The 23,234-nt window shown below is 49.6% G+C and overlaps 2 protein-coding genes, 1 long non-coding RNA gene and 1 pseudogene across 5 annotated transcripts in view; 2 read left to right on the top strand and 2 right to left on the bottom strand.

Moving 5' to 3' along the window:
• The window catches only part of LOC144601459 (uncharacterized), a 41,410-nt gene extending 23,572 nt beyond the window's left edge, over nt 1-17,838 (top strand). The window contains exons 7-8 of the mRNA XM_078413597.1: nt 2,381-2,487; nt 15,139-17,838. Of these exons, the coding sequence (XP_078269723.1) occupies nt 2,381-2,487; nt 15,139-16,785 (1,754 nt within the window). The 3' untranslated portion in view covers nt 16,786-17,838. The remainder of the gene's footprint in view (nt 1-2,380; nt 2,488-15,138) is intronic.
• Nucleotides 1,313-10,786, bottom strand: LOC144601090 (uncharacterized). 2 transcript variants are annotated; one of them, XM_078413025.1, is made up of 4 exons: nt 10,714-10,786; nt 7,484-7,628; nt 4,226-4,470; nt 1,313-3,493 (listed from the first exon to the last, which is right to left on the bottom strand). In XM_078413025.1, the coding sequence occupies exons 3-4, from the start codon at nt 4,257-4,259 to the stop codon at nt 1,707-1,709; spliced, it is 1,821 nt and encodes a 606-aa protein (XP_078269151.1). In that variant the 5' UTR covers nt 4,260-4,470; nt 7,484-7,628; nt 10,714-10,786; the 3' UTR covers nt 1,313-1,706. The 2 variants fall into 2 exon arrangements, with proteins under 2 accessions (XP_078269151.1, XP_078269150.1); XM_078413024.1 differs by lacking the exon at nt 10,714-10,786 and adding an exon at nt 8,143-8,301.
• LOC144601143 (uncharacterized) lies at nt 10,130-15,143 on the top strand. Its single transcript, XR_013548246.1, has 2 exons — nt 10,130-10,638; nt 14,410-15,143. It is a non-coding gene; the product is annotated as an uncharacterized LOC144601143 (long non-coding RNA).
• The window catches only part of LOC144601153 (uncharacterized), a 58,186-nt pseudogene continuing 52,756 nt past the window's right edge, over nt 17,805-23,234 (bottom strand). The window contains exon 3 of the transcript XR_013548250.1: nt 17,805-20,500. The product of XR_013548250.1 is annotated as an uncharacterized LOC144601153 (transcript). The remainder of the gene's footprint in view (nt 20,501-23,234) is intronic.

Raw genomic sequence — 23,234 nt, 5'->3', positions numbered from 1 at the left:
GTGATCTCTTGCAGAACCATAGGGTTCCTGGGAACCCTGGTTGAGAAACGCTGGGATAAAGGGTATAATGCTTTGTGCAAGATATAGTCCAGTAAAGACTGATTAAAGATAGTCCAATGGTCTCCACTGAGGTAGATGGTAGGTCAGGATCACTCTAGAGTCATAGAAATTAAGGATTCAAGATACTATATTTACATTAGAACCGATTTATTTTGCACAGAATCCAGAATATTAAACTCCAGCTCAATTACAGTACAAGGGTCTTTAACATCAGCAGAAACTGAGCCCAACTGTGCCTGTGACCAGAGTTCAATCACAGTTTTACAGCATGGAAACAGCACCATCAGACCAACTCGTCCATGCCAACCAAAATGCCCCACCTATGCCAGCCCCACTGCCGACGTTTGGCTCGTATCCCTCTAAACATTTTCCATCCTGGACGTGATGGGCAGTAGCAGTAACCACAGAACCCACTGCCGCACCGGTGTCTTGCAGCTACACTGTTTAAATATTCCACCATTGAGCACAGTTGAACTTTGGTGTGGACTCTGGTGTGTGAATAGATTGGATATCTGAGAGAATCCCTCCCACACTTGGAGCAGGTGAACTCTCCGCAGTGTGAATTTGCTGATACAATACACCCTTGCGCTTCCGTTACACCACTAACGGAACACTAACGGAGGATTGTGTCCATTATTGTCGATGCTATAACCGAGGGACAGGGGCAAATTGTAACCCAAGGCCGGGAGGAAAGGAACATGGCGTTGTGAAGGGGGGTGTTTAAACAAGCGTGAGTTCACAGGCTGAGGAGCCACAGAGCCCCCGGCTCCACAAGCGGAGCGCCGGGGACAGGCCCAAGATGTTGCTTTCATGCTGCTCACTCTCTCCGCTCCCTCTACCGGAAGCACACCACGTGGTATCAGCTCGTTGGGTAACTGGTGGAAAAGTGGGGGGGGTGGGGGAGGCGGACGGATGGATGGACAGTGTAATGGGAGTCTTGGTCTGCTATACCCAAACTCTGCTATATTACATCTTTCAGTCTGAAGAAGGGTTCCTACCCGAAACATCACCCATCCATTTTCTCCAGAGATCCGAACAGTGGAACTGGCAGGACGACTAGGGTTGGGAAGGAGAGGAGAAAGAGGGGATGCAGGGGTTACTTGAAATTGGAGAATTCACTTTTCATACCGAAGGTAGACACAAAACGCTGGAGTACCTCGGCGGGTCAGGCAGCATCTCTGGAGAGAAGGAATGGGTGACTTTTCGGGTTGTTACCCATTCCTTCTCTCCCGAGATGCTGCCTGACCCGTGAGTTAGTCCAGCATTTTGTGTCTACCTTCGATTTAAACCAGCATCTCCCGTTCTTTTCTACTCGCGTTTCATACCGCTGGGTTGTAAGCTGCCCAAGCAAAACAATCAGATGCTATTCTTCCAATTTACATGTGGCCTCACTCTGACAGTGGAGGTGGCCCAGAAAGTATGAGAATGGGAAGGCGAGTTAAAGTGTTTGGCAACCGGGAGACCGCGTCAGCCAAGGTGGACTGAGGACAACCGCTCTTTCCCTGGTGTAAACATGCTGGCGTATCTGCAGCTTGACTTCCTGAGTGAATCCTTTTAAATATGCTGAGCAGGTAGGCAGCTCTCCCATGGCATGAATCTGCTGGTGAATCAACAAGTTGCAAGCAACATCGACTCCCTCCTCGCACTCAGCCCGTGCACAGCTTCTCCCCGCTGTGAATCTGCTGATGTCTCTGCAGGTTGGATAACTGATTGAATCCTTTCCCACAGTCGGAGCAGGAGAACGGCCTCTCCCCGGTGTGAACCCGCTGGTGAATCACCAGGTTGGATGACTGGCTGAAGCCCTTCCCGCACTCGGAGCAAGAGAAAGGTCTCTCCCCAGTGTGGACCCGCTGGTGGGTCAAGAGGTTGGATGCGTCAGTGAAGCCCTTCCCGCAGTCAGAGCAGGTGAACGGCCTCTCCCCAGTGTGGACCCGCTGGTGGGTCAATAGGTTGGATGCGTCTGTGAATCCTTTCCCGCAGTGGGAGCAAGTGAACGGCCTCTCTCCGGTGTGAATGCGCTGGTGTGTCAGCAAATTGCATGAATGACTGAACGCCTTCCCACACTCGGAGCAGGTGAACGGCCTCTCTCCAGTGTGAATTCGCCGGTGCGTCTGTAAGTTGGATAGCTGAGTAAATCCCTTCCCACACTCCATGCAGGTGTACGGTCTCTCGCCGGTGTGTATCCGCTGGTGCATCAGCAAGGAAGACGAGTCAGTGAAGCCTTTTCCACACTCTGAGCAGGTGAAGGGCCTCTCCCCTGTGTGAATCCGCTGGTGTGCCTGCAGGTTGGATAACTGAGTGAACCCCTTCCCGCACTCAGAGCAGGTATACGGCCTCTCGCCGGTGTGGATCCGCTGGTGCATAAGCAGGGAGGATGACTCGGTGAATCCTTTCCCGCACTCGGAGCAGGTGAACGGCCTCTCCCCGGTGTGAAGGCGCTGGTGTCTCAGCAGATTGCAAGCGTCAGTGAACCCCTTCCCGCACTCGGCGCAGGTGAACGGCCTCTCCCCGGTGTGAATCCGCTGGTGCGTCAGCAGGTTGTATGAATTACTGAATGTTTTCCCGCACTCGGAGCAGGTGTAGGGCCTCTCCCCACTGTGAATGAGCTGGTGCGTCAGCAGGTTAGATAGCTGAGTGAACCCCCTCCCACAGTCAGAGCAGGTGAAGGGTCTCTCTCCAGTGTGAATCCGCTGGTGTATCAACAAGGAAGACGACTCAGTGAATCCCTTCCCGCAGTGGGTGCAAGTGAATGGCCTCTCCCCGGTGTGGATCCGCTGGTGTGTCTGTAGGTTGGATAAATGAGTGAATCGCCTCCCGCACTGGGAGCAGGGGAATGGTCTCTCCCCGGTGTGAATCCGCTGGTGCATCAACAAGGAAGACGACTCAGTGAATCCCTTCCCACAGTCGGAGCAGATGAACGGCCGCTCCCCAGTGTGAATCCGCTGGTGTATCTGCAGCTGGGATAACTGGTTGAATCCTTTCCCACACTCGGAGCAGGCAAACAGCTTCTCCCCAGTGTGGATCCGTTGGTGTCTTACCACGCTAGATGAGCGACTAAAACCTTTCCCGCATTCGGAGCAGGAGAAAGTTATCTTTCCAGTGTGAGCTCGGTGATGGGTCACCAGTTGAGATGACTTCCGGAATCCCTCCCCGCACACAGAGCAGGTGAACGGCCTTTCCTTAGCATGAATTTGCTTGTGTTTCTTCAACTTGGCTTCCTGAATGAATCCCTTCCCGCACACCGGGCAGGTGAACGGCCTCTCCCCAGCGTGAACCCACTGGTGCCTCAGCAGGTTGGACGAATTAGTGAATCCTTTCCCACAGTCAAGGCAGGTGAACGGCCTCTCCCCAGTGTGAACTCGCTGGCATCTCATCAGATTACTGGATTGCTTAAAGGTTTTCTTGCAGCTCGAATGGCGAAACTGATTCATTGCTGTGGAGACAAGTGTTTAGTTGAGTTTATTATTGTCATGTGTACCGAGGTACAGTGAAAAGCATTTTTATTGTGTGCTATCCAGTCAGCAGAAAGACATGATTACAATCAATCCATCCACAGTATACAGATACAGGATAAAGGGAATGTTTAGTGCAAAGATAACGTTTAGTGCAAAGTAAAATCTAGCAAAGTCCGATTAAAGATAGTCCACGAATCTCCAATGAGTTGATGTAGCTCAGGCCTGCTCTCTAGTTAGTGATAGGATGGTTCAGTTGTTCACACGTGTGTTTTGAACAGAGTAAATCAGCCAACTGCTTCCCAGATTCAAGGCAGGCCAAATTCCTTTCCCTATATTAACTATGATGCAGCTGGGAAAGCTATGGTCTTTTTTCCTATTTAGAGATACATCGTGGAAACAGGCCCTTCAGCAAATCAAGATCCAACCAGCGATCAACCATACACTAAGTCCGTCCTAAACACTAGGGTCAATTTACAGAGGGCTAATTAACCTACAAAACTGCACGCCTTTGGAATGTGCAAAGAAACCAGAGCACCAGGAGAAAACCCATGCGGGTCAGCATGCAAATTCCGTATTGACACCACCCATTGTCAGCATCGAACCTGGGTCTCTGACTCTGTGAGGCAGCAACTATACAGCTGTGCCTATGTGCAGCCCTATTATCGACCCATTACATTGTTAAAAAATTGAACTGAGAAATAATTGCTCACCTTCTGGGCTGTCGATTATCCAAACATCATGCATACACGGAAGGGGTGTTTGCTTTCTCCTCCTTGTGAACTCAAAGATCTCTTCTCGGGCTGTCCAGTGAATGAAAGCTCTTCCCACACTCTGAGATAAGCAACATCTCTCAGCTGCCTCTGTCTCTAGTCCTTGACCAGTGATAACAAGCTTCAAAGTTTTCTCCAAGACAGACAATCGTTTCTCCTTCAACGTTGCTCCTTCAATTCAGCTGCTGATTAATTGAGTGGCAGAGTTAGATTTAGATGATGTTTGATTTGAGACTTACCATAATATTTTGTAAAAGGAATTTGAAGGGCATCACTGAGTACAAGTTAGACATTGTTTAGTTTAGTTTAGAGATACATGGTGGAAACTGGGCCTTTGATCCACTGAGCACACCGACCATCGATCACCCACACACTAGTTCAACAGTTCAACAGAGCTTTATTTGTCATTCGGTACCAAGGTACCGAACGAAATTACATAGCAGTCATACACAAAAAAGAACACAAGACACATAACCCCAACACAAACGTCCATCACAGTGACTCCAAACACCCCCTCACTGTGATGGAGGCAACAAAACTTCCACTCTCTTCCCCATGCCCACGGACAGACAGCTCGTCCCAGACCGACCCGCACAGTCCCCGCGGCCGAGTCGCACCGGGCGCTGAAACATCCCGCGGCCGAGCCAGGCGATGGAGGTATTACAATATCCCACTTTCATATCCTATACACTATGGAAAATTTATAGAAGCTAATTAACCTACAAACTCACAAACACCTTTGGAATGTGGGAGGAAACCGAAGCACCCAGAGAAAGCCCAAAGCCCAGAGATTAAAAAAAGATGTGACACAAAATGATTGAACAGTTGCAAATTGTGAAGCCAGAAAACGGAATGTAATGGGAGGGGAGAAATAAGTGAGTCTGGGTAGGGCACATGGGGGGAAAGAGGAAACAATCATGTGATAATGTCTTGGCTCTGACTAGGTCACACACTCAAGGACTCTTAATGCATTCAAGAGAGAGCTAGATAGAGCTCTTAAGGATAGCGGAGTCAGGGGGTATGGGGAGAAGGCAGGAACAGTGTACTGATTGAGAATGATCAGCCATGATCACATTAAATGGTGGTGCTGGCTCGAAGGGCCGAATGGTCTACTCCTGCACCTATTGTCTATTGTCTTAGTCAACTACTTTTTGTTTTGAACAGCAACTTTCAGGGTCACTTTGCTCTGTCATCAGCCTCACAGTTTACCAAAACTGAATTTTATGCATGTTTTTCCACCCTCCAATTTCCCTGTTTTAAATTTTACAGCTTAAGAGTGAAGTTGACTTCAAAAAGCTCAAAGCGAATATTATGTCAAGACTCTCCAAGTCCTTTGGGATCCATTTTCACAGGATCAGGACATTGCCAACAATACTAGCGTTCACTGCCCATCCTTGAGCAGGTGATAGTGAGCTGCCCCTCTTGCGGCGGGATTCTGTGGCATTCATCATCACAGAAGGCCATGGAGGCAATGTCATTGGACATTTTTTAAAGCAGAGATTGACAGGTTCTCGATTAGTAACGGTGTCAAAGGATACGGGGAGAAGGCGGGAGAATGGGGTTGAGAGGGAAAGATAGATCAGCCATGATCGAATGGCGGAGTAGAATCAGTGGGCTGAATGGCCTATTTCTGCTTCTATGACTTACGAACTGCTGCAGTCCTTCTTGTGAGAGCACTCTGGGTAGTGAGACCAAGTGACAATGAAGGACCAGCAGTATATTTCCCAGTTACCATTTCAGGGTGGTGGCAAAGGCAGGATGATGAATGATTTTAGAAAGTAATTGGGAGAAATGCGCTGCATGGAGGTTTCACCCTGGGAACTGGCGTTGACCTAATATCTTCTGTCCAAGTCATTAGAACGTGTTCGGCATGCAATGGTATTTATTGACAGTCCTTCAGCTCTTATCCAATAGTTTTTTAAGAACATTGCCCAGCTGGACAACTCTGCACATTAATAGTCGCCGCATCATATGATGGATGAGATTGCATTGGAGAGGATGCAGAGGAGATTCAGCAAAATGTTTACAGGGCAGAAAGTGCTGGAGTAACTCAGCAGGTCAGGCAGCATCTCCGGTGAACATGAATAGGTGACGTTTCGGGTCGGGAAGAAGAAGAGTCTCAACCCAAAATGTCACCTATCCATGTTCTCCTGAGATGCTGCTTAACCTGCTGAGTTACTCCATCACTTTGTGTCCTTTTGTGTATTAACCAGCATCTGCAGTTCTTTGTTTCTTCACCAAAACATTGCCTGGGATGGAGCTTTTCAATGATGAGAAGAGACTGGTCAGGCAGAGTTTCTTTTTCCTGGGGAAGAGTAGCATAAACAGAGTAAATAGTGGGAAGCTTTCCTTCACAGGAAAGGGAATAGGTTTGGGGTACAGGGGGGTAAAAAGTTCAGAGAAGATGTGAGGAAGATTTTTTTCTGGAGGGTAGAAGGCCTTTAAGAAACTCAAATCAATTGCCCAAATGGGTGGTGGAGGCAGGGACTCTCACAACAAATATGAGGGGCGACACAGTGGTGCAGCGGTAGAGTTGCTGCCTTTCAGTGTGCCAGAGACCCGGGTTCGATCCTGACGAAGGGGTGCTGTCTGTATGGAGTCTGTGTTCCCCTTGTGACCTGGTGGGTTTTCTCCAGGTGCTCTGGTTTCCTCCTAGACTCAAGAGAGTACAGATATTTAGGTTAAGTAGCTTCTGTGAGTTGTAAATTGTCCCTAGTGTGTAGGATAGTACAAGTGCACGGTGTGATTGCTGGTCGGTACGGACTCAGTGGGCCAAAGGGCTTGTTTCCACGCTGTATCTCTAAAAGTCCATTTAATAAAAAGTATCTGGGTGAGCATTTGAATCTCCGACATATAAAAAAAGTGCTTTGGACCAAGTGTGTGTAAATGGGATTAGGTGGATGGGTACTTGATGGTCAGCATTAGCATGGTGGGCCAAATGGCCTGTTTCTGTGCTGTGGGACTCCATTCTCTAGTATTATTCAGCATTTTTTGTTCCTTCGTGAACCTTATTCCCCTATTATTCCTCGATATGCTGCTGCCCACCCTCTGATTATTTAGTTTTTAGCCTCCACAAACTTAGTGGATCTCCCCGCGAGGATATTCTGTGATACACACTGTTGAATTAAGGGCTGGGAATCTCCCATATCTCTTCGGACGCGGCAGTCCTCACTGTAGTAAATTATGCGGGAGTATTACCTGCACAGAAATGTCCAGCGTGTTTTGTTCATTTGGTGACAGGACTGGAGTTGAACGATCCGCCGGGCGGGCCTGTGATGCTCTGAGATGCCACAAGCTTCTGTGGTCTTTCCTCTTCATTCTCTGACACCCATCAGAAATCTTCCTGCAAGTAAGAAGTTGACTTTGAACAACAATCCCACGTTAGTATTTATCAATGCATCTCAACAGAATGAAGCTTTCCCTAACAGGGAAGGGCATAGGTTTAGATAGGTTTAGGGTACGGGGTTAAAAAGCTGAGAGAAGATCTGAGGAAGCATTTTATCTGGAAGGTAGAAGGCCTTTGGAAACTCGAATCGATTGCCCGACTAGGCGGTGGAGGCAGGCACTCTCACAAGTATTAGGGGCGGCACAGCGGCAGAGCTGCTGCCTTATAGCGTCAGAGACCCGGGTTCGATCTTGGCTACGGGTTCCGTCTGTACGGAGTCTGCGTTCCACTTAAGACAAGAAAAGAAGCACCAAAATCTGAATGGGGGGGGGGGGGGGGGGGAATGTACATTGCAGATGTTGGAAAATTAAAATGAATACAAATAATGCTGCAATTGACCAGCACTGGGCTGGAGGGTGAGGCGGGAAGAGCCGGAAGATTCTCGGTGTGGGGGTGTTTCTGCAGATCGCACCGACTCTCCCCCAAACGGGGGCTGCTCCTCTGGGTCCGTTGACATCCTCTGGCGATTAGAGTCACATCCCGCCGCCCTTCCGGATTCCTCTTTCTTTCTCTCTCCCTGTGGCCGCACTGCGCACACTCAAAACCGACGTGACAGGAGCCGGTGCTCTCTGGTCCACGGCCCCAGTAATGTGGATAGGGCACTTTCCAACGTACACTACTGTATGGGTACATTGACCACCATTCAAAGGGCTGGTCACTCGCATCTAAATAGCCTTGTCGAACCTTTCTGTCCCAGGCCTTGAACATTGCCAGCGTGAGACAATAGACAATAGACAATAGGTGCAGGAGTAGGCCATTCAGCCCTTCGAGCCAGCACCGCCATTCAATGCGATCATGGCTGATCACTCCCAATCAGTACCCCGTTCCTGCCTTCTCCCCATACCCCCTCACTCCGCTATCCTTAAGAGCTCTATCCAGCTCTCTCTTGAAAGCATCAGACCACAGGCAAACTGGAAGAACAACACCTCATATTTTGCTTGGATAGCTTACAAGCCAACGGTATGAATGTTGATCGACACAAAATGCTGGAGTAACTCAGCGGCACAGGCAACATCTCCGGAGAGATGGTATGGGAGACTTTTCGGGTCGAGACCTTTCTTCAGACGGAAAGAAGGGTCTCGACCCGAAACGTCTCCCATTCCATCTCTCCAGAGATGCTGCCTGTACGGCTGAGTTACTCCAGCATTGTGTGTCTAGCTTCGATTTAAACCAGCCTCTGCAGTTCTTTCCCACACGTGTTTATTTGTTTTTTTTGTCAGAACAATTAAATACTTAGTTGCAGCAACACAATAGATTTGTAAACACACTATTAGGCAACGGTATGAATATTGAAATTTCCAATTTTAGGTAACCTAGAGTTAGATAGAGCCCCTGGGGCTAGTGGAATCAAGGGATATGGGGAGAAGGCAGGCACGGGTTATTGATTGGGGACGATCAGCCATGATCACAATGAATGGCGGTGCTGGCTCGAAGGGCCGAATGACCTCCTCCTGCACCTATTTTCTATGTTTCACACCCTTCTCTTTCCTGTGCCCTTTCCACCCTCGTATCGGGTGCTGCTACCTTGCCCTGCTTTACCCCTCCCCTCCATCCCTTTCTACTTATATCCCTCCTCTCTGGTTTTATATTTCACTCCTCTTCTATCGTTATCTCACACTTCCTGTCTTTTCATCACCTACCCGAAACGAAACACATCCTTTTTCTCCAGAGATGCTGCCTGGTCCCTTGTTATTCCAACTGGTGGAGATAGGCACTTTGTGTCTATCTCCACCTATCACTTGCCAGGCTTTGTCCTGCCTTCACCTCTCTTCCAGCTTCCCCCCTCCCCAACTACCCTGAGTCGACTCCTCCGATCACCCTGAAAAAGGGTCCAATCAGAAACGTCACAGAAATGTTCTCCAGAGATGTTGCCTGGCCTGCTGAGTTACTCCAGCACTTTGTATCTTTAATTCTCAATCGGCACCTACAGTTCCTTGTGTTTACTTAGAATGTCGTTGCTGCTTTACAGCGAATGCAGCGCCGGAGACTCAGGTTCGATCCTGACTACGGGTGCTGCACTGTAAGGAGTTTGTACGTTCTCCCCGTGACCTGCGTGGGTTTTCTCCGAGATCTTCGGTTTCCTCCCACACTCCAAAGACGTACAGGTATGTAGGTTAATTGGCTGGGTAAATGTAAAAATTGTCCCTAGTGGGTGTAGGGGTTGTTAATGTACGGGGATCACTGGGCGGCACGGACTTGGAGGGCCGAAAAGGCCTGTTTCCGGCTGTATGTATATGATATGATATGATATGATATTACTGTGTAAACAATATAATAAAGGAAACGAAGCAAAACACTGATTAGACATTAAATGTTGGAGTAACTCAGCGGGGCAGGCAACATCTCTGGAGAGAAGGAATGGATGACGTTTCGGGTCGACACCCTTCGTCAACCATTCCTTCTGTCCAGAGATGATGCCTGTCCCGCTGAGTTACTCCATCATTTTGTGTCTACCTTCGGTTTAAACCAGCATCTGCAGTTCCTCCCTACACAAAACACTGATAAGACTGCACTTGGTCTATTGAGAGCAGCACTGGTCTTCTTTACTGGTCTCCAAAGACGTACAGGTATGTAGGTTAATTGGCTGGGTAAATGTAAAAATTGTCCCTAGTGGGTGTAGGATAGTGTTAATGTACGGGGATCGCTGGGCGGCACGGACTTGGTGGGCCGAAAAGGCCTGTTTCCGGCTGTATATATATGATATGATGATATGATATGATTCGAGGCTGTCAAGAATGCACCTTGGAAGAAATATTAAAAATTACTTTCATGGCGGCGATTCTTGCCCACAAATCACCGCGAGTGAGAGAGCACTCAATCCAAGTCGAAGCTACGATGAGCACGCATGCGCGTGCGCCTGGGATCGGGAGCATGCGCAGTTCCACCCGTCGACGGAGGTTTCCAGAAGGTCAGCTGAAGGTGGGAGCGGAGCGGTTTTTATTTCCCCGCGGTACCGAGGTGGGATTCGGGTTGGAGAAGTTACCTTCAGATCGGGGAGGGGGTGGTGGAGGGAGGAGGCGGCGCCGCTGGGGAGGGGCAAGGAGCTGGGCAGCGTCTCCACCCCCTGACCCGTTCGACCCCGCCCACCGCTCCCGGGGACCGTCCGCCATCACCGCCGTGCGGTCGGGCCGGCGCGCATGCGCGAGGCAGCCCGGCGGCTGGAGGAGGGCTCTCAGTGGCGGGTGGAGCCGCTGCCTCAAGGTGCCAACGACCCGGGTTTGATCTCGACCTCGGATGCTGTCTGTCGAGTTTGTAGGTTAATTACACAAATATTGTTTTTTAAAATTTATTTAACTTTTTTTCAAGAGTTAAGAGTGTTTTATTACCATGTGACCTGAAACAGAACAATTACATTTTTACCTGTAGCAGCACACCACATATGTAAACATAGTACTCTGTAAAACCCATAATAAACAATTCATGCCACAGACGGCTGTGAAGGCCAAGTCAATGGGTATTTTAAAAGCGGTGATTGATCAGCTTCTTACATAGAAACATAGAAAATAGGTGCAGGAGCCAGCACCGCTATTGTGATCATAATAATAATAATAATAATAATGCATTACATTTATATAGCGCTTTTCAAACACTCAAAGACGCTTTACAGGGATTTCTAGAACATAGAGAAGTGAATAAATGGATAAATAAATAAGTAAACGAACAGAGAAAGGAGACAGAAGGTGAGGTGATCTTCAGTGGTTGAAGGCAGTGCTGAAGAGGTGAGACTTCAGTGATGTTTTGAATGTGGTGAGTGAGGAGGAGTCTCTGACGGTTTGGGGTAGTGAGTTCCATAGGGTGGGAGCAGCGATGGAGAAAGCCCTGTCCCCCCAGGATCTGAGTTTGGTCCGGATGGGGGCGGACAGGAGATTGGCAGCAGCAGAGCGGAGGGTGCAGGTGGGAGTGTGCCTGTGGAGGAGGTCAGTCAGGTTGGGGCCAGGTTATGGAGGGCTTTGTAGGTCATGAGGAGGATTTTGTATTGGATTCTCTGGGGGATGGGGAGCCAGTGGAGTTTGTAAATCATGGCTGATTTTCTACAATCAGTAACCTGTGCCTGCCTTCTCCCCATATCCCTTGATTCCACTAGCCCCTAAAGCTCTATCTAACTCTCTTTTAAATTCATCTAGTGAATTGGCTTCCACTGTGGCAGAGAATTCCACGAATTCACAACTCACAACTCTCTGGGTGAAAAAGTTTCTTCTCACCTCAGTTTTAAATGGCCTCCCCTTTATTCTTAGACTGTGCACTCTGGTTCTGGACTCCCCCAACATTGGGAATATTTTTCCTGCATTTAGCTTGTCTGGTCCTTTTATAATATTATACGTCTCTATAAGATCCCCTCTCATCCTTCTAAACTCCAGTGAATACAAGCTTAGTCTTTCCAATCTTTCCTCATATGACAGTCCCTCCATCCCAGGGATTAACCTCGTGTACCTACGCAACACTGCCTCAATAGCAAGGATGTCCTTCCTCAAATTACGAGACCAAAATTGCACACAATACTCCAGACATGGTCTCACCAAGGCCCTATACAACCGCAGAAGGATTTCTTTGCTTCTGTACTCAAATCCTCTCGTTATGAAGGCCAACAAGCCATTAGCTTTCTTTACTGCCAGCTGTAACTGCACGCTTACTTTCAGTGACGGGTGCACAAGGACACCAAGGTCTCATTGCTCTTCTCCTTTACCTAATCTGACCATTTGAGATAATAATCTGCCTCCTTATTTTTGCCGCCAAAGTGGATAACCTCACATTTATCTACATTATAATAATTATTATACTGCATCTGCCCACTTACTCAACCTGTCCAAGTCACCCTGCAACCTCCTAACATTCTCTTTGCAGTTCACACTGCCACCCAGCTTTGTGTCATCCGCAAACTTGCTAGTGTTACTTCTAATTCCATCATCCAAATCATTAATACATATTGTAAATACTTGCGTCCCCAGCACCGAGCATCCAATCCCCAGACACTCGGGGAAAATCACACTGGCCAATTAACCCACAAACCCGCATATATTTGGGATGTGGGAGGAAACCAGAACACCTGGAGGGAAAACGTGCAAACTCCACCGAGGTCAGGATTGAACCTGGACCTCCAGAGCTGCGAGGCAGCAGCTCTACCAGCTGTGTCTCTGTGCCCAGACCAAGGTTAGACGGTAGTCTATCACCCCCCCTCTCCAATTCCAGTAAATCTCTGCACCTCCAGGTGCTCCATTTTCCGCCCACTTCCCAAAGACGTGCGGGTTTGTGGGTTAATTGGCCAGTGTGATTTTCCCCGAGTGTCTGGGGATTGGATGAGAAAGTGGGATAACATAGAACTAGTGTGAATGGGTGATCGATGATCGATGTGGACTCGATGGGCCAAAGGCCCTGTTTAGCAGTTTGACTTTGAAATTGGACAAACCAGAATATGATGACTTCCAGATAATTTGTTTTGTAGGTTTTGTCTGAAGGGTAAATATCCATTGGCACCCTGAGGGAAACTCTCCTGCCCCTCGTGAACATTTCACAGGGAATGTTTATGTCAAGGGTTTCCTGAAGGAATTTTTACATTTAAATTTATTGATGTCAGGTTAAAAGCTTGGTTTTGCATGGTATCAAATCAGATAACACTGTACTTGAATACAATTAAGTCAAACTCAAGTACAATAGGTAGAGCAAAGGGAAGGATACAGAGTGCAACATATAGTTCTCAGTATTGTAGTATAACAGTTTTTAGACTTTGGAATTTAGAGATGCAGCACCACTGAATCTGTACCGACCATCAACCACCTGTACACTAGCATTACTGTACACATTCGGGACAATTTACAGAAACAAATTCATCTACAAACCTATACGTCTGTGGGAGGAAATTGAGAGACCCAGAGCAAACCCACGCAGTCACAGGGAGAACATACTCCATCTAGACAGCACTCTTAGTCAGGATCTAACCTGTGTCTCTGGTGCTGCAAGACAGCAACTCTGCTTCTATGCCACTTTGCAGCCATCATGGGCAAGTTTCAGAGACAAAGTCCAATGTCCGCAATGAGGAAGGTTGGAGATTTGGGACAGTACCCAAGTTTCTGAAAGGACCATTCAGAAGCCTGATAACAGAGAGGAAGGACCTGTACCTAAGTCTAGTGATAAGCGCTTTCAAGCTTCTGTATCTCCTGTCCGACAGCAGTAAGGAGAGGCAGAAATGACCAGGTGGGAAAGGTTTTTGATTACGTCGGCTGCTTTCCCAAGGCATCATGAAATGTAGAAGGAGTTAATGATGGGGAGATAGACACAAAATGCTGAAGTGACTCAGCAGGACAGGCAGCATCTCTGGATAGAAGGAATGGGTGACCTTTTAGATCGAGACCCTTCTTCGATTGGGGATTCTGGTCTGTGTGGTGTACTGGTCTACATCCACAACTTTCTGTAATTTCTGAAGATAGACACAAAAAGCTAGAGTAACTCAGCGGGTCAGACAGCATCTCTGCAAAAAATAAATACGTGATGTTTCATGTCGAGACCTTTCGTCTGAAGAAGGGTCTTAACCTGAAACATCACCTCTTCCTTTTCTCCCAAAATGTTCTCTAACCCGCTGACAAGAATGGTATCAGATAAATCACAGCTGAGCAAGGAAACTAGAACTACTTGTTCTGTGTTTTTACCCTTTTCTGGTGAAAACCTCTGTGAATTTCTTTTGCAGGGCACCGAGGGGCAGGATTTGAAGAGGGAACCTCATCACATCTGCCAGGGTCGCTCCGTATACAAGGATCTGGAAAACCATGGGAAGAGGAAGATTTGTCTTGTTGAGCGTCTGAGATCTCGATGGGTCTGGCGAAGCCGAGAGACCTCACACTCAAGTGGAAGAGGGCGTTCCGGATTCCCTGACCGTGGATAGAGCTTTAAACATGACACACTTTGAGAACACAGTGCAGGACGAAGGAAACCAACACATGTGTGGGGGCTTTGAGATCTGATTGAAGCAAACTGCGGTGAAACCAGATAAATCTTCCTCCACTCCCTGGCGGTAGAGTTGCTGCCTTTCAGCGCCACAGGCCCAGGTTTGATCCTGACTATGGGTGCTGTCTGTACAGAGTTTTGTTCATTCTCCCTGTGACCACCGTGGGTTTCTCCGGGTGCTCCGGTTTCCTCCCACATCCCAAAAATGTGCAAGTTTCTAGGTCGATTGGCTTCTGTACATCGTGCCCGGTGAGTAGGATAGAACTAGTGCGAATAGGTGATCACTGGTCAGCAAGGACACAGTGCGCCAAAGTGCCTTTTCGACGCTGTATCTCTAAACTAAACTGAAGGAGTGGACAAACATTCCCCTGATAAACATCTCTGTTGGTTCAAAACAAAAAAAATTCTAGTCGCTGTCTGGATCTTCTGCACCCCGGTGGGGAGAGACTGCTGCCTGTTCTGTGAGTGGTAAATGGGCCACAGATTTATCAACGTGTACACAACTCCGCTAATGCTTCACAACACGAATCAAACAATTTTGTTGCTTCTTCTGAGACGAAGATTTTTGAGCATTTCTGTGGCCCGCTGTGCATTTGAGATGTCTGTCACTTGCTCAGAGTGTGGAAAAGGACTGTCCAATTCGTCTCAGCTGCTGATCCACCGGCGAATCCACACTGGAGAGAGGCCATTCATCTGCTCCAAGTGCGGTAAGGGCTTCACCCAGTCGGCCAACCTGAAGAGGCACCAGCAGGTCCATACGGGGGAGAGGCCATTCAGCTGCTCCGAGTGCGGGAAGGGCTTCACTCAATCATCTCATCTGGTGACCCACCTGCGGGTCCACAGCGGGGAGAGGCCGTTCACCTGCTCCGAGTGCGGCATGTCCTTCAGCCGATCGTCCATCCTGGTGATCCACCGGCGAGTCCACACCAGGGAGCGGCCATTCACCTGCTTGGAATGCGGCGTGGGATTCAGCCGCTCTTCCAACCTGGTGACGCACCGGCGGGTCCACACTGGGGAGAGGCCGTTCACCTGCCCCGAGTGCGGGAAAGGTTTCAGCCGCTCCTCCCACCTCCTGACCCACCGACAGGTCCACACTGGTGAGAGGCCGTTCACCTGCTCTGAGTGTGGGAAGGGTTTCACTGAGTCCTCTTCCCTGCTGAAGCATCAGAGGGTCCACACCGGGGAGAGGCCGTTTACCTGCTCCCTGTGCGGGAAGGCCTTCACCCAGTCGACCTACCTGGTGATGCACCAGCGGGTCCACTCCGTCGAGAGGCCGTTCACCTGCTCCGTGTGCGGGAAGGGTCTGGCCGATTATTCCCAGCTGCTGGCCCACAAGCGGCTCCACTCCGCCGACAAGCAGTTCCGCTGCCCCTCGTGCGGGAAGGGCTTCATCCACTCGACCAAACTGAAGCGGCACCAGCGGGTCCACACTGGGGAGAGGCCATTCACCTGCCCCGAGTGCGGGAAGAAGTTCACCCAGTCATCCTCCCTTCTCACCCACCGGCGGATCCACACTGGGGAGAAGCCATTCACCTGCTCCGAGTGCGGGCTGGGGTTCAGCCGATCGTCCATCCTGGTGGCCCACCAGAGAGTCCACACTGGGGAGAGGCCCTTCGCCTGCCCGGACTGCGGGATGGGGTTTAGCTGGGCGAAAAATCTGCTGACGCACCAGCGCATCCACACAGGCGAGAGACCGTTCGCCTGCGCCGTCTGCGGCATGGGGCTCAGCCGCTCATCCAACCTGCTGAAGCACCAGCGGGTCCACACCGGGGAGAGACCCTTCACCTGCTCCAAGTGTGGTAAAGGCTTCACCCAGTCGTCCCACCTGCTTGCGCACCAGAGGGTCCACACTGGTGAGAGGCCGTTCTCCTGCGCCGAGTGTGGGAAAGGATTTACGGAATCGTCCGGACTGCTGACCCACCAGAGGGTCCATACCGGAGAGAGACCCTTCACCTGTTCCGAGTGTGGAAAGGGATTCACCATCTCCTCTTACCTGCTCAAACATCAGCGGGTTCACACCGCTGTGAGGCCGTTCACCTGCTCCGAGTGCGGGAAGGGATTCATTGAGTTCAACAAACTGCAGAAACACCGGCGCGTCCACATGGGGACGAAGCTTTAACTGCTTCTTCTTGATTAATAAGGGAGTCAGGGGTTATGGGCCGAAGGCAGGAGAATGGGGTTGAGAGGGAAAGGTAGATCCGCCGTGATTGAATGGCAGAATAGACTTGATAGGCCGAATGTCCTAATTCTGCTACTAGAACTTATGCTCTGTGGACGGAACATACAAACATCGCAACTGCTGAGATGCCAGCGGGTGTGGGCGATTAACATGCCAGAAAGTGTCAGGGTGTTTAACCAGATGACAATTCTAGGGAGACAAATGCAGGGTTAAAGGTCGCCAAGGTTAGTACAAATGTGAGGTGGTACAAATATTTGAACTTCAAGAGTGGCAGAGTGGCGCACTAGTGTAGCCGCTGCCTCAGCGCCAGACACCCCAGTTTGCTCCTGACCTCAAGTACTGCCTATGTGTGGAGTTTCCATGTTTCCGCTGTGATCGCGTGGGTTTCCTCCCACATCCCAAAGATGTGCAGGTTTGAAGGTTAATCGGCCTTTGTAAATTGCCCCTAGTGTGTAGGGAGGGAATGGGAAAGTGGGATAACGTAGAACTGGTGATCGATTGTCAGCATAGATTCAGTTTACATGCCGTTCCTATCTTACTCTTTTGGACTTCTGTACTGAGATCAACAAGGTTTTGGCAGTCAGAACCTCTTTGTCCTCCACCCCGCTGGGTCCCTATTTGTTCTCAGCTCCCCCCACCCCGTGGTTCTCGACGCTGCTCAGGCCAACTCAGAGCTGAACGATTGTGGGAGCAGGTGTCCAGGGCCGAATGGCCATCCTATAAATACCAGTTGTTGTGGTAAATGCACGTTGATGTAAATTTGGTGAAATGCCTTAGCAAGGTTTTTATTTGTTGAAAGTGCGTATTACTTAAAAAAAAGAGTTCCTTTGTCTTAAATCAACAAATTAAAAGCCAAGTTAAATTGTTGCTTTCTTTGTCTCAACTCTTCTTTCAGCTCTTTGGTTGATACATAAATAGAATCATACTGTAGAAAAATAAGTGCTATACATTCAAGGGTGAAGTGTTTAATTGTGATATCTACGATATCTACAGACGACAGTACAATGAAATTCTTACTTGCAGCAGCATTACAGGCCTGTAAACACAATACACAAAAACAACATATAATACTTATTAATATAATAATTACAGGAAGAATGTGGAGGCCGTGGAGAGGGCGCAGACGTGGTTGACCACAGTGCTGCCTTCATGAGAAGGTAAAGGTCCACAACCGATTTTCCAGCATTCTGGTGGTCCGACACCTCCTTTAATTCGGACAAAATTACGAGAGTTCACCTTAATTGGTACATGTGACAATAAACTAACCTTGAAATCCCCCCAGGAAATCCCCCTGAAAACGTAGGCCTGATCTCGATCTCTTAGGGACTTCAGCAGCCGATTGGTGGGTTTAATTTGTCCCCTGCGGCCGGGGCTCTGGAACTCCAGCACGGCCGGAACTGACAGATCCATTTCCATGGCCGGCTTTGCGGCCCGGTACCTTCCCCCCACCCCCCTGCTGTGACCTCTGTTGGTCCGGCACAACAAATAATCCAGAAGAGCTCTGGAACTAAGGATGCTGAGAAATCGGTGATGAACCTGTGTTAGCTACAAGGAGAGGTTGGTCAAACCTGGATTATTTTCTGTGGAGTTTTGGAGGCTGAGGGGAGACCTGATTGAATGATGAGAGGCATAGTTGGGGTAGACAGTCATCCAATTCCCTCTACCCTCCCTGCAGCACCTGACCTCTCAACCCATTCTCCTGCCTCCTCCCCTTTGACGCCCTTCCTAATCAAGCGCCTAATCAATCTCCGCTCTAAAAAGACCCAATGTCTTGGGGCCACACAGTGGTGCAGGGAGTTGCTGCCTTACAGTGCCAGAGACCCGAGTTCGATCCTGACTATGGGTACTGCCTGTACAGAGTTGGTACATTCTCCCTGTGTCTGCATGGGTTTTCTCCAGGTGCTCCAGTTCCCTCCCATGCTACAAAGATATATAGGTTTGTAGGTTAATTGGTTTTGGTAAAATTGAAAATTGTCCGGAGTGTGTAATAGTACTAATGTACAGAGGTGATCACTGGTCAGCGGGGACTCTGATGGGCCCGTTTCCACACTGTATCTTAAAAGTAAACTGAACTCTGCACCCTGGAGATTCCTGTGCCACCCTAAAAGGTGGCTGAGGGGTAATGTTATAGAGGTGCATGAGATTATAAGGAAATGGATAGGGCAAATGCACAGAATATTTTCCCCAGGGTAGGGGAATTAAGAGCCAGAGGACATAGGATTAAGGTGAGAGAAGAAAGATTTAATAGGAATCTGAGGGGCAATCTTTTCACTCGGAGGGTAGTGAGTGCTTGAAACGAGATGCCAGAAGAGGTAGTTGAGGCAGGTATAACAACAACATTTAAAAGATACTTGGATAGATAAATGGATAAGATCATAAGACATAGGAGCAGAATTAGGTCATTCGGCCCATCGAGTTTGCTCCCTGCCCCGCAATTTGATCATGGCAGATCTATTTTTTCCTCTCAAACTCATTCTGCTGCCTTCTCCCCATAACTTTTGTCACTCTTACTAATCAAGAACCTATCATTCTCCACTTCAAAAATACCCCAAAATTGGCATCCACCACAATTAATTCCACAGATTTACCACTGGAACCACCACCACGAAAGAAATGGTTTAGAGGTATATGGGCCAAACACTGGCAAATGGGAATAGCCTAAGTGGGGCATCTCAGTCGTCATGGACTAGTTGAACCGAAGGGCCTGTTTCCATGCTGTATTTCGAAGGATATAGGCCAAATGCGGCAATGCAACTACCTTAGGTGTGGCATCTTGGTTGGCATAGACGAGTTAGGTCAAAGGGCCTGTTTCTATGCTGTATTTTGAAGGATATAAACCAAATGTGGGCATATGGGATTAACTTAAGTGGGGCATCTCAGTCAGCATGAATGAGTTGGGCCGAAGAGTTTGTTTCCGTGTTGTATGAATCCACACCAAGCGTCCATGGTTGCAGGATTATTTGCCATACAGCTGGAAAACTGATCCATCCCAGAGTTGGAGGATTATTGACACAAACAGAAAAGTCTACAAACCCCGAGATGGCACACAGTTATTAGCCCCGGGTGCAGCAATTATTCGTGGACTCGCTGGTGAACCCAGAGACTGGACAAGGTCCCGAAGCCCATGTCACACTCAGGGCAGGAGAAGGGCTGCTCGTCACTGTGGAGCCGCCGGTGGGCGAGGAGGTGGCAGGTGCTGGCATACGTCTTGCCGCAGACGTCACAGATGAACGTCATGTCGCCGCCATGGAGTCGCCGGTGTGCCAGGAGGCCGGAGGAGCAGGCGAAGCCCCGGCCGCACTCTGGGCAGGCAAAGGGCAGCTCTCCCGCTTGGGCCTGCCGATGGGCCAGCAGGTAGGACAGGCAGGCAAAGCCCTTCCCGCAGTCGGGGCAGACGAACAGGCGCTCGCCGATGTGGGCCCGCCGGTGTACCAGCAGGTTGGACGCGCGGGTGAAGCCTTTGCCGCACTCGGGACAGGTGAATGGACGCTCACCGCCGTGTGCCCGCTGATGTCGGAGGAGGATGGAGCGGTGGCTGAACGCTGTCCCGCACAGGGAGCAGGTGAACTGCCTCTCGCCGGAGTGAGCCCGCAGGTGCCGGCGGAGGTGGGACGGGCAGGTGAAGCCCGTCCCGCACCGGGAGCAGGTGAAGGGGCTCTCCCCGGTGTGGTCCCGCTGGTGGGCGAGGAGGCTGGAGAGGTCTGCGAAGGCTCCCCTGCACAGGGAGCAGATGACCCGCTTGTCGGCCATGTGCACCCTCTGGTGCCGGGCGAGGTGCGACGAGTAGGCAAAGCCCCTGCCGCACACGGAGCAGGCGAACGGTCTCTCGCCAGTGTGGCTGCGCCGATGCATCTCTAGCCGTGATGGGAAACTGAAGCACTTCCCACAGTCCCCGCACTTCCAGGGCTTCTCACCACTACGGCAGCACCGGTGCCTTGACAGCCCGGAAGCCCGGCTGAATCCACGGCCGCACTCTGAGCATCTGAACCCTCCCTCCTCAACGCGGTCGCAACTTCCCACTTCCACATCCGAAGGTCGAAGGTGTTCAGATCCCAGAGGACAGGGCAACTCCGGCAGGTCTGGGAGTGTGCTTCCCGTTTCCAAATCGTCCATCATTGACGCTCTGTGAATTGGATTTAACAGGAAAAGAGAATTCTCAGAAAAAACACCCACAAAATACTTATTACGAATCTGCAGTGCAACATTTTCACTCAGAGGGTGGTGGGTGCACAGTGGAGCAGCGGTAGAGTTGCTGCCGTGCACTGCCAGACAACCGGGTGCGAACCTGACTATGCGTGCTGTTTGTACAAAGTTTGTATGTTCTCCCTGTAACCGCGTGGGTTTTCTCCAGGTGCTCCAGTTTCTTCCCAAACTCCAACTTGGTTGAAAAAATTAAATTGCCCCTAGTGTGTTAGATAGTGCTAGTGTACGGGGTGATCACTGGTGAAAAGCTTTTGTTGCGTGCTAACCAGTCAGCGGAAAGACAATGCATGATTGTAATCGAACCATACACAGTGTACAGATACATGATCAAGGGAATAATGTAAATAACGTTTAGTGGAACGATCTGCCAGAGGAGGTAGTTAAGGCAGATACAATAATGGCATTTAAATGACATGGAGAGATACATGAATAGGAGAGGTTTCAAGGGATACGGGCCAAACTTAGGAAAATGGGACTATCTTAAATGGAATATCTCGGTTGGCATAGATGGGTTTGGCCAAAGGGCCTGTTTCGGTGCTGTATGAATCTGTGACGTACCTGGAGCAATGATGTTGGTTGCATCAGACAAATTGTGTGGGAAAGAACTGCGGATGTTGGTTTATACCAAAGATAGGCACAAAATGCTAGTGCAACTCAGCGGGTCAGGCAGCATCTCCAGGAAAAAGGAATTCGGTCAAAATGTCTGAAGAAGGGTTCCGACCTGAAACATCATCTATTCCTTTTCTCCAGATATGCTGCTCGGGAAAAAGGCATATGAGCCTGAATACTGTCACGTGCAGGTTCAGGAGCAACTACTTCCCAACAACCTTCACACCAATACACACTAGGAAATCCACTAAACTCCGAACTACAAACTGCCTTAATTGTACTAGGGATTTGCGAACATTAGTCACAGAGTGTTACAGTGTGGAAACAGGCCCTTCGGCCCAACTTGCCCACACCAGCCAACATGTCCCAGCTACACTAGTCCCACCAGCCTCAACCTCATCTGGCAGCTTGTTCCATTCACCCACCACCCTTTGTGTGAAAAAGTTACCGCTCAGATTCTTAAATCTTTTCCCCTTTGGCCTCTAGTCCTAGATTCCCCTACTCTGGGCAAGAGACTGTGCATCTGGCCGATCTATTCATCTCATGATTTTGTACACCTCTGTAGGATCACCCCTCATCCTCTTGCGCTCCAACCTAATCAACCTCTCCTGATAGCTCACACCCTCTAGTCCTGGCAACATCCTCGTCAAGCATTGTTTTTAAACATGTTTTTATATGTTGAGCCTCCTGTTGTTACTAATAATAACCGAGGACTGTGGTGCTGCAAGTTTTTAAAAAAAATCATTATTCTGTTTCGGGACAAATAACAATAAAACATTCTCGAATCTTCTGATCAATGGTGGCTTCGCTCCCCCACAATCCTCCACACCCGAGGAACAGCTCTATTCTGTTACGACGTTATCAGGACGCATGCGCCCACCCGGAGAGCGCAGAGGATCCTGGGGAGGGGCTGGCGAGTGATCGGGAGGCGCGGCGGAGAAAATGGCCGCGGGGGGGGTGGGGACGGGGGTCTCTCCCGCTCGACGGGTCGCGGTGTTTCAGTGCTTTGCGCTGATTCTTTCCCTACGGGAGCTAGGTTTCAGGCTAGGCCCAGCCCCTGTGGTTTCCATCCCCGAAGCCCGGCCCTCCGCTCCTACCTGCCGCCCAGCCGGAGGCCTCCGTGTCCAAGGCCGGAGGTGTGGGGACGTCATTTCCGCAGACCGACGCCGGCTCGATGCACAGTGATAGAGCGCTTTCCGAACGCCGAGGATTATGGTGCAAGACGACCCCATTGAAAGCTATTGTGACAATTTTATAAAATGCCTTTCAGACCCTGAGTGGTTCCATGTCACTGACTAGGAAATTTGTTTTAATGAAAGTGAAGGACATAAAAAGCTGGAGTAACTCAGCGGGTCAAGCAGCACCTCTGGAGAAAAGGAATACTTTATTGTCACATGTGACTCGGCACAGTGAGATTCATTGCTTGCCCATACAATGTATACAAATAGCAGCTGACAAAGTTACAAAGCACGTCGGCACCCCCTTTTGTTCCCCACCCCCCAGCAGTTCCCCCCAGCCGGGTCCCCATTGTCTGTCTCCCCCCCCGCCCCCACTGTCCAATGTTCTCCCCCCACCTC

The sequence above is a fragment of the Rhinoraja longicauda genome, chromosome 16 (genome assembly GCF_053455715.1).
Source record: "Rhinoraja longicauda isolate Sanriku21f chromosome 16, sRhiLon1.1, whole genome shotgun sequence".
Classification (NCBI taxonomy): Eukaryota; Metazoa; Chordata; class Chondrichthyes; order Rajiformes; family Arhynchobatidae; genus Rhinoraja; species Rhinoraja longicauda.
Note: the sequence above shows the minus strand (reverse complement) of the source record. Positions and strands in the feature narration are given on the sequence as shown.

What these genes read in the sequence shown, in the direction of transcription:
- LOC144601090 (XM_078413025.1), bottom strand. Translation starts at nt 4,259, where the DNA reads ATGCATGATGTTTGGATAATCGACAGCCCAGAAG. An exon ending in GATAATCGACAGCCCAGAAG is followed by an intron (nt 3,494 to 4,225) that starts GTGAGCAATTAT and finishes TTGTCTCCACAG; the next exon opens with CAATGAATCAGTTTCGCCAT.